The sequence below is a fragment of the Miniopterus natalensis genome, chromosome 8, assembly GCF_054644295.1.
Source record: "Miniopterus natalensis isolate mMinNat1 chromosome 8, mMinNat1.hap1, whole genome shotgun sequence".
Lineage (NCBI taxonomy): Eukaryota > Metazoa > Chordata > Mammalia > Chiroptera > Miniopteridae > Miniopterus > Miniopterus natalensis.
The window spans coordinates 77155299-77166473 of record NC_142088.1 but is presented as its reverse complement, the minus strand read 5'-3'; the positions used below and the strand labels follow the sequence as shown (position 1 = coordinate 77166473).

The following is an 11175-nucleotide window of genomic DNA, read 5'->3' as shown; positions in this document are numbered from 1 at the left end:
CAGGCTCAGATCTGCTCCCTTCTTTCACATCTGGAGCTCTTTCGAGGGCCCAGACAAAGGGAGCAATGGCTGCCTGAGTGCATGCTTTTCATGATGGATGACACAGGAGAGTGAGAAGAACAGAGGATTCGTCTAAACACCTTCATTTAGAAATGGCACAGTCTCTCTTTCCCACATTCTTCAGGTCAAAGCAAATCACATGAAAAAGTCAGTGGGTGAGGTGCTGGGCTCCACCTGAAGCATGTAACCCTCATTTTTCAATCATGGAGCATGTAACCCTCATTTTTAATCTGTCAACCCTGTTCTATAACCCTGAATAAGCAGTTACAAGCTAGAGCCAGGAAATAGCCAACCATAACGGTTAAACAATGCTTGTTTCGGCTTCTACACATGGCTTCGCTAGGTTCCCACCCCTCTCCATGCCAACCAGGATGCAGTTTTGCCTTTATATTCTCCCCGTGAAGACTGTTCAGGGCTACAAGTTTGTTTAGGACAGGAGTCTGCTCGCAGTTGCCGGCTAAATAAATTCCAAACTTTCAACTTGGTCTCTGTGTGAATTACTTTCGCAAAAACTGAGTATAACACACCTACAGGAAAGCACAGCAAAGGGGCAAAGAAAGAATAAATGATGGACAAATAACAGGATGGAAACACTGGACTGACCCACCCGGTGCTGTTCAGTATGTGGCTCATGGGTTGAGCACGGACCTATGACCAGGGGATATCCTTTGGATTCCACCCTCAGGGCACATGCCCCCTTGCAGGCTCATCCCCAGGAGGGGCCGTGCAGGAGGCAGCCCATCAACGATACATCACTGATGTTTCTCTCTCTCCCCCTTCCTCTCTGAAATCAATAAAGATATATATTTTTTAAAGTAGGCCCTACATTTTGGTGGCACCACCAAGTTGGTGCTGTCCTCCTGCCTGCTGCGTGTAGGCTTCCAGGTCTTCACATGCGGCTCCTTCCAGCCTTCAGGGCTCAGCTCAAACATCTCCTCCTGGAGGCCCTCCTGAGGCACCCAGTGTGCCCCTCCCCGCGGGGCTCTTACATCTCTCCACAGCACCAACCCCACCTCCAATGTCCTTTGTCCCCTCTCCCTCCAGTCTGGGAGTTCCCTAAAGGAAAGCGACACGGGGACACACAGTAAGGGCTCACAAAGCAAGCGAGTGAAAAAAGGAAAGAATTAAAGAATGGATACCAAGGCCTCAAAATCAGGGGTATTGTTCTGGAGTTAATTTTTTAAAATATTCTCCCTCCCGCCCCAAATTGGCTGGCCGCAAAGCCGGCGGGAACGAGCGTGAGGCCAAGCGGCGCCTCGCCAGCAGGGGGCGCCCGAGCTCGCCCCGCCCCCCTGCGGGCCGCGCCGCACGCCTCGGCTTCCTCCACTTCCGCTCGGGAGGAGCCACGGGCTCCGGAACTTCCGGGGCTGCCGCGTGGAGCCCTCCGGCTGGGACGCTGTCGGCATGGCGGTCTTCGCAGGCCCAGCCGCGCCGCTTCTGTCCCTGAACCCGCAGGAGGACGCCAAGTTTCACAAGGAGGTGGCCCAGGCCCGCCGGCGCGCAACCAGGGTGAGCGGCCTTGGCGGGCGGGCTGCAGGGGCAGCGGCCGGCGGGTCGGGGTGGCGGCGACCGCGCGGAGCTGCGGTCCGGGCGCGCCTCGGCCTCCTCAGCCGCTCCGGCCCCAGGCCCTCCCAGGGTGGCCGCGGCTCCCGGGCGTGGAGGCCGCGGCTGCTCCGAGGCGAGGTTTGCTGGTCGGGGGGGGCTGGCCGGGTTGGGGCCCCCGTGGAGCCGAGGGGCTGACGCGGGCGGAGGACGGCGCCGGCTCCGCGGGTCAGCCCCGCGGGGACTCTCGCGCCCCCTTTGCCCGGGGCTCAGGGGGTCGGTTTGCCCAGCCGGTGATTGGGGGGGGGGGGAGGTGATTCTTAAAAGACAGTGTTTACCAAGTTCATTTGTTGCGTAGGGCCCGTAACATCAAGTTACATTGGCCGTGTTTTTTAGCATGAAACGCGCGTTCGGAACTTGACAGTTCTGGTTAAGGCGAAGGGATGCCCGGGCGGCGGGAAGGCCTGGGGGCGGCGGGAGGTTCTCAGCTGCCCGGAAATTGCTCGGGCGGGCGGGTGGGAATGAACGGCGACAGCATCAACATTGAAGGACCAGTTAGGTGGAGCTCTCCGGCCAGTTAGGTGGAGCTCTCCGGCCAGTTAGGTGGAGCTCTCTAATAAAATACTGTATTAGAGATTTACTTGCTTTGCCACTGAGCCTGTGCATAGTAATTTTGCACCTTACGTTGTGCTGGGCTGGGAAGACAGTCTGCTGGACCATGTCTTCGAAGGAAACAGAACAGCTAACCCTTTGGCTCCTGCTCCGGGAAGTGAAAACGGAGTAGGTTCCAAATCTCGTTTTGGACTGAGAGCTAGGGTTTTGCAAGTTTTGTTGCAATGTGATTTTTTTTTTTTTAATTAAAAAAGTATTTCCCTGGTTTTTATGTCTTCAGCAACGGAAGCAAGAAAAAGCAAAACTTACTCCTGGAGTGATTTATGTGGGCCACCTGCCTCCAGCACTTTACGAAACCCAGATCCGAAAATATTTCTCCCAGTTTGGCACTGTTACCAGATTAAGGCTGTCCAGAAGCAAAAAAGTAAGATGTTTGTATCAAAGTAGGTTATTTGTTTTCTTTTTCAAAAGTACATCATCCTTACAGCTTCGAGAGCGTGTTCATGTGTTATTGCTTATCAGACTTCACTCCAGAAGGGGGGCGTGGGTGAGGTTTAGAACCTGAAACAACCATAAAAACAGAGTCAGTATTACTGTAAATGTTCGTTTTACTATTAAATGGAATAGTTGCCCCAAATCCTCAAATTAAATGGGCAGTTTTGCTAAGTGAATCATGTTTGTCCTATAGCTACTAAATCAGCCGTACATGAACTTCAGTTTGAGGAGCAGGTTCACACCTCTTGTATTAGCCTCTGGTGTGTGCATCCCTAGAACAGCAAAGGTATGTGCAGTAAATCATAAAGAGCAGAGACACTGAAGCCAGACCACCTGTGTTCAAGGCCTAGCTCCCACAGGTTACTAGTTGTACGACCTTGGAGAAATTATTTAACCTCTCTATGCTTTAGTTTTCTGGTTTGTAAAATATGAGTAAAATAGCATCAACATCCTAGGAGTATCTAATCAAAGATGAAACAAGGTACTGAATGTAAGGTTCTTAGGACAATGCCTGATACACACAGTAAACCCTGTGTTTATGTATGTGTATATGCTGTCGTAGTGTCATTTCTACCTTCTAATTTAGAAAGGTTTATGTGATTTGTTTCAGTAATAGAGGAATGGCTCGGTTTATCTTCTTACTGCACACATACACTTTTGTTGGTTGTAACCATAGAGACTTCTCATTGTTAGAATCTTTATTTTTCTTGATGCAGTTTTTCTACATTGTCCCACTTGAGCTATAACAGATCAAAGTTAAATTTTATATTTTATTTGGCACATGAAGGGATAGGGCCTGCATCCATCATCTGCTAGTTGTCCTAAAATCACAGGTATTAAATTTCGTCAAAGCAACATCTCAGCATTAAAGGGGATTTTTAATAAAAAATGCCCTTGTATTTCTGTCATCCTAACCAAAATAACACATTTTCTCTGTATTCCTCCCATTTTTCCCCATTTGCCTATTTGTAATGGTTGGCTGTTACGTGGGTAAGCTGTTTCAAATGTCCTGAAGTCTACTAGAGAATGATTTAGTGGCTCTTTAGGTATCCACCATTTTCCTTTATCAAATGTCCACTTGATCTCATACTTGCTTCAGATCTTTATTCTTTCAGAAATAGATTTTAGGTAGACTTGAGGCCCCTTTGGTACCCTTCCCCAGTCCTCTGCACCTTCTCCCCATGCCTGGGAAATTACTGTTCATGAATGCAGGGTTTTTTATTGCTGTATGTATTTTGGAAACCTATACTACATGTATCAGTGTAGATTGTATAGTATTCTTATCATTCTGCAACTTAATTTATTCATTCAAGAGTTCATTTTGAGCTTCATCCATGTAACTCTGGTACATTCATTGTCATTGTTGTGTTCCTTTGCTTGAACTTACTCAGGTTTATTTACCTACCTTCCCACTGAACATTGGGTTTCTACTATATTTCACTCTTGTAGGTGGAGCTGCTGCAAGCATTCTTCGCACAGGTGTAGACAGCTTTCTCTAGAATAGTATTTTTCAGACTTGGGCCCCGAAATAAATACTTTTTGCCCTAACTGGTTTGGCTCAGTGGTTAGAGCATCGGCCCTTGGACTGAAGTGTCCCGGGTTCAATTCCAGCTAAGGGCATTACCTGGATTGCAGGCTCGATCTCCGGCCCCAACCGGGGTGAATGCAGGAGGCAACCAATCGGTGTGTCTCTCTCATATTGATGTTTTTCTGCTCCCCCCCCCCCCCCCAATCTCTCTGAAAAGCAATGGGAAAAATATCCTTGGGTGACGATTAAAAAAAAGAAAGAAGTTTTATAGCAGAAGTCGGCACACATATGCATGTTTGTAAACATAACTGAAACAAAAGTCATATGAGACACCACTGAACCTTTCTGTTCACTTGTTTACTATTACCTTTCTAACCTAGTAAATTGATTTTGTTGAGTGTCATTATGTGTTGATTAGCCATTGGAATTCCCTCTTCTGTGAATTGCCTGTTCATATCTTTTGCCCTTATTGTCTTTTTCAAAAACTTTTTTCTGCCTTTTATGGGATCTTTGTAAATGTTTTTCTATACTGTAATATAACCATTGTTTCCCCCAGTGTTGTTGGTTTTTTTTAATATATTTTTATTGATTTCAGAGAGAGGAAGGGAGAGGGAGAGAGAGACAGAAACATCAATGATGAGAGAGAGTCACTGATCGGCTGCCTGCTGCATGGCCTACACGGGATCAAGCCCCAAACTAGGCATGTGCTGTGACAGGGAATCAAACCACGATTTCCTGGATCATAGGTCAATGCTCAACCACTGAGCTATGCCAGCCGGGCCCCCCCAGCATTGTATTTTGAAATTTTTCAAGTCTACAGAGAAGTGGAAAGAACAATAATATTATGAACATTCCTCCCCTCCCCTGGATTCACCCATAGTTAACACCCAACACGTTAGCGTTATGTCTCCATAGCTATAAAAACCCACACACTGTTTTACTGAACCTTTTGAAGAAAGTAGCAGTCGTAATACAACTAAATGATTCAACACTAAATATTTCATCGTAAATCTACTAGGAATCAGGACATTCTTCAGCACAATATACTAGTCTAGCAAGTGCTTTCCATCTTCACACATTCCCCAGTAGTCTTAAAAATCTTTAGCTAATGTTTGCCCTACCTGTTCTGGGATCCAGTCAAGATTCAGGCATTGCATTTGGTTGGTATAACTCTTTAGCCTATCTAGAATAGTCTCCTTACCCTTTTGTACTTAGTTATTTTATTTTTCTTGACATTGGCTATTTTGAAGAGTTAGGGCCAATTACTCTGCTCCTTGAGATGCACAGATATTGACCGTTTCCAGCATTGTTGCACAGTCAAACTCCACCTTCCCCAGCCTCCCCAGTTTTGACTATTTGCTTGGTATTTCCAACATTCTGGGGTTCCTAGGTAAAGGGTTTTTGTTGGGGGGTGTTGGCACTTGACATGTATTTTCACATCACTTTTCAAAAGGCTTATATCAGTTTACACTGTGGTTCATTAACTTGGATTTCACAGTGTCTCTTCCAATCTACCATCTTTCCCCTCCCCATTGAGAGTTGCGGTTGTGAAAAGATTCTCAAACATTGAAATTTTTACCAAAATCTTGTGTTGTAGATAACTAAACTGAGACTCCAAGTGGGGACACATCCAAATTGCTAGTTCACGACACAGCTGGTGGGAGAAACGAGTCTCCCACTCCCACGCCATAAACCTTTTAAGCAGTGTCTTATTTCCAGAATCACATCACCAATTTTGATTTATATTCAAAAACATGTTGCTTAATGCAGGATTGTAAAATATTTCTATCTATTCACTAATAATTGGAACTCTGGGGGAGAAAAAACTCTTTTTCTACTACCCTCCTAGTTTTCTGGCTGGGACCCTGTAAATTGGACCCGCAAAAGAGGTTAACAAGCAAACAAGGATGCTTATACAAGGGAGCACGCAGAGGTGCATGACTCAAAGGGTTGCTTAGAACTTGGGCCTGTATAGCATCTCAGCAAAGAATAAGTGTTTAGAGAAATGACAAAACAAAAGGGCTCTGAGTTTCTAGGACTGAAAATCGTGGGAGGAAAATACTGGGGAAACTAATGATAGTAAAGTTTGTTATGTAGATTCCTCTAACTTTGTCTTTCTGGAAGAGAGGAGGGAAGACACCTTTGTAAATGTATGTCTTGCTTTTAGGCAGCTAGGGGGAGGGCAGAGAGGATTTCTTGTAACTACTTCACAGTTGCCTTCAAAGTAATCCTTAAGTCAAAGTAGCATATTTGGGGATGGCATATTCTGCCACCCTACAGTAACTTGAGTACTTGGCAGACAATATGTGGAGCACTTATCAATTACTTTGTGTCTCATAGCAACCCTACAAGAGTGGTTATTTTGTCCCCATTTTATAGAATTAAAAACTGAGGCTTAACGGTTACTTACCCAAGTGTCAGAGCTACGATCCAAACCTGGGCCTTTGGACTCCGAGACTCATACTTTTGTTACTAAGATGGGTGAGACAATCCACTTTATGTCGTGATGTGGAAGTCAGGAACCCAGGGTGGCATTTCAGAGAACTAGATGGCTGGTCACTAAATAAACATGAAAATGAATGCATGATTTTATTGATTAGCTTGGAGGCATCAAGGGTTTGTAATGGGTATTATATTACCTGCATTTCTGTGAAGCATCGTAGTATTTCCTGGGTGTTACTAACATGAACAGTATGACTACCAATGAGATCCGTGATGAGTAAGCACCGTGAGGCCCTACTAGGTTTCCTTCATAAGATGGGGTGTTGCTGGCTGTTGAATAAATTCCAACTATATTAATGGATTTATCATGTGTGATCAAATCCCAGGAATACCTTGAGGTCAGTGGCATGTTCAGCCTTTTTGCGCTCTTTTCCCATAACAGTTTCCATATTATGTTAGTTGCAGTTGGAATTAAAGGTGCTATATTGTTATTTGCTAGTGAGGCTAGTGTACGTTATTTAAATTAATGGCATTTTAGTTTAATTGCATTAGAATTTAATTGTTCTCATTTTTGTGGTGGATTTTTTTAATTGCAGACTGGAAATAGCAAAGGCTATGCCTTCGTGGAGTTTGAATCTGAAGATGTTGCCAAGATAGTTGCTGAAACAATGAACAACTACCTTTTTGGTGAAAGACTCTTGAAGTGTAAGTGCGGTTATCTTAGCATAGGGTGCCTGGTTGCCTGCTGCTGATGGGTGGCTATGGTGTGAAGACAGATTGCTTAGCTGCTTGGACATCCCACTTTCTCTCTGGGTGGTCCTCTTAAGGGTAATTAAGGGAGTAAGTGCATTTTTCAGATACGCTCTCATGGGGACTTTGAAATCTTCCAGATTGAGAGCTGTTTTTATGCTGAGGTGGAATTGGGGAGTAACTAGGAGTACATAGGAAGAGCAACTAACCACCTTGATGGTCTGTGGAAGGCTTCCCTGAGGAAGTATCTTGTAGATTAAAATCTGAAGTTTAAGTAGGAGTGAGCCAGGTTTAAGGGAAGGGAATGAAGATTGAGATAATGGCTGCGGGGCCAGCAAATGCAACACTAGAGGTGGCTGATGGTATTTGCTAATGGGGGACTGGAGGAGAGTAAGGGAGGAGGGAGAAGAAATGGAAGCGATACGGGGAGGTTAGGTCACTGAGGTCCTTATAAGTCTGGGAGTTTAGCATATGTATCCTGAGAGAGTGGGAAACCACTAGTGGGTTCTAGAGGGGATAACAGTAATGGCGAGGAGTCACATTTCAGAGTCGGTCTGAATGGCATTGGCTTCACTCTTCCGCAAGAGAAGCTGTAGGAGTAGAGCAGTGACAGCACCAGACTAGACGTCATCCTGCAGAAACCAGAGCCTCGGCTTTACATTCCGGCGCAGCCCTGTCTGGATCCCGGGGCCCTTCAAGGCAGAGTTAAGTTCCGGGTGCTCGTGGTGGAGTGTGACCATCAGGTACCCAAGTCACGCTCATCTGATGGGCAGCTGGTGAGCCTGCCCGCGTGGCCTCTCTCGCTTCCTCTTGCTGTGGCAGAGTCCCAGCAGCCACATGCAGCCGGGTTCGCTCACAGGTTAATGAATGAGAAGGCGGAGGAGGTGAACCAAATGGTGTCAGGGTGGATCACGTGTGGATAACGGCTGTGTGTACCTCCCTCCCACGTGGTTGAAAACGCTCTTCTTTTTTGCCTATAGGTCATTTTATGCCACCTGAGAAAGTGCACGAGGAGCTTTTTAGAGAGTGGCATCTTCCGTTTAAGAGGCCGTCGTACCCAGCAGTGAAGCGGTACAATGAGGACCGGACGCTTCTTCAGAAGCTGCGGATGGAGGAGCGATTTAAGAAGAAAGAAAAGTTACTGAGGAAAAGACTAGCTAAGAAAGGAATCCATTATGATTTTCCTTCATTGGTAAATATTCCTTCATGAAATAATATTTTGCGTTTGTTCTTGGGGGTGGGCTCTGTACCTCACTAGCTGTAACATGATCATGCTTGTCTTTGTAAAGTGCCTAACCCAGTGCTTTCCACACACCAGGGTTTGACAGCTTTTTTGAGGCACTGCATTGTCAGTTCTTCCTAAAGTGTTGGAGCAGATCCAGTGGTCTCCATTGTGTGGGGGAGGAAATTTCAGAAAGGGGTTTGCTGATTTGCAGACTTTCATGATCTGTTTTAAATTATTGAAGTTAAACCACGATTTAACCAAAACCATAATGCTTCTAGATTTTTTATTAAAAGTGTCATTACCAGGATTAAATGATGTTTGGTATTATATGTTATCAGTAAACATGAAGACTAAATCTTTTGTATGCCGTTCTAGTTAAAATTTTGTTTCTTGTTATTTTAAATTGGAAATATGTGTTTTTTAATTAAAAAATAACTTGAATTTAGAGAGGAAGGGAGAGGGAGGGAGAGAGAGAAACATCAGTGATGAGAGAGTCATTGGTCAGCTGCCTCCTGCACGCCCCCTACTGGGGATCAAGCCTGCAACCCGGGCATGTGCCCTGACTGGGAATCGAACCGGGATCTCTCCTGGATCATAGGTCGATGCTCAACCACTGAGCCACACCACGTGGGCTAAATTGGAAATATTCTTAAAGTGCATATCGGATTTCAGCAGTCAGCATCACCTCTGTGAATTAAGGGACCAGGGGTTGGAATGCAGTGAGCCTGAGTACGTGACCCTGAGTTAGCACAGAGTGTCATCAGTTCCCACATCCTGGCTCGTTGACTACAACTCCTGCTTTCCCAGTGAAGAGCTGTGTGTTTTTCACTACGAAACAAGAACACAGGCCATTAGGGCGTGGTTCGGATAGGTGAACATCGTGCTTCTTCACTAAATCTTGAGGCTGCTTTGGATCTTCCATAGACCCTTTCAGCTTATTTCCAAACAGCTAATTTGTTGGTGAGAGATGGCATCTCTTCCCAAGTTTACTAAGTCTTTTAATCTTAGCCAGAAACTAGAAGACTGAGTTACCTCCTTTGGCCCAGTTCTGGCTCTTAACTCTTTGCATAAACCCCAAACATAGCCTTTAACAGTGTGTGTGGGGCCCCAGTCCATGGGCCCTGGTCTCCTGAACCATGTAGGAGCTGGCCCACTGGAGCAGGACTCTAGGATGGCCCCACGGTTCAGCCCCACTTCCACGTAGGAACCAATGTAAGTTAAAAATGTAAATATGTGATAGTGCCAGGTAATAACTTCTTTGTGTTTCCTTAAGATTTTACATAAAAAGGAGAAAAGCAATGCTGCAAACACTCATCTTCGGGAATCCACAAAGAGCCAGGTAAAACTTTCCTTTACATTACGTGCCAGGTGTTAGAGAAAGATAAATAGGAAAATATATTCAGACCACTATAACTGATGTACAGATTGATAAAGTTTTTTAAAATTTATTGAAGGCTTCACCTAAGAAGAAAGAAAATGTTTCAGCCACTCCTAACAGCCCTCAGAAGACTGTGGATGGCCGGGTATAGTGTCTTTAATATTTTGGGAATCGGGTAATAAAATTCAAAAGAGGAGAAACAGTTCCTGCTATAGTTGGTTTGTTAAAAATTCAAATTTAATCTTGTGGCTTTAGCAGATACAGTGAGCTTATTAGCAAGAGTTATCATCGTGGGTTTATTATTGCAGTTTTTACCTCTTAAGCAAAGTGACTAAGTTAGAAAGGAGGCCACTGTTTCTGTAAATGTAAGATTAGAGTTTTCTAGCTCATACCCTATAATGGAGCATGTTATTTACAATCAATTGTGAATTTTTATACTAAGTTTGATAAGCATCTAAGCTCTTTATTCTATGCAATTATATCACCGAAAGATGGAAGCAGGCCTGAAATAACAGTGAAACTTGGGAAAATAGAGGGGAGGTATTTGTGAGGAGAGGGGGTAAAGTCATTCTTCATGTCTTCCCATGATTCTGTATTACAATTTTTTACTTGTTGCATTCAGGACCCCACACCAGTTTGTACACCAACATTTTTGGATAAACGAAAATCCGAAGCGGCTGAAATGAATGATGATGAAGATGATGAAATAGTTTTCAAACAGCCCTTATCTGGCAAAAAAGAGACACAAGTGACCAAAACACCTACACAGTCGAGGAAAAAAAGACGAAAAAAAAGCAGTCAGTGATTTTCAATGTTATGTTGATACTTCTTCCGGAAAATGTGGTTTTATTATGAGGGCTACTCTTTTTGTATTTAACTAGATACAGTGAATGCAGCTGTTGACGAGGTTATCGGAGGAAACACGGTTGGTTCAGGTCAGAAGGACAGCAGGCAGTAACGCCTGCCTGCCCGGCTGGGACGCATGCACGCACACTGTCCTTCAGCAGCCAGGCTCACGCTGCCTCTGTCCCAGTCTCGTCTAGTTTTCATACCTGTCTTTGTGACTCTGCCTGGATGGAAGGGTCATCTGCAAGTTTAAATACTAAACTGCAGTGTTTGTTAAATAAAGAAAATACAACCTTG

The 11175-nt window shown here is 44.8% G+C and overlaps 1 protein-coding gene across 1 annotated transcript; it reads left to right on the top strand.

Moving 5' to 3' along the window:
• Window positions 1-1460: 1460 nt before the first annotated feature.
• On the top strand, window positions 1461-11175 carry NIFK (nucleolar protein interacting with the FHA domain of MKI67). The gene is made up of 7 exons (XM_087819921.1): window positions 1461-1569; window positions 2495-2638; window positions 7276-7384; window positions 8410-8621; window positions 9928-9993; window positions 10109-10177; window positions 10655-11175. The coding sequence occupies exons 1-7, from the start codon at window positions 1465-1467 to the stop codon at window positions 10835-10837; spliced, it is 888 nt and encodes a 295-aa protein (XP_087676047.1). The 5' UTR covers window positions 1461-1464; the 3' UTR covers window positions 10838-11175.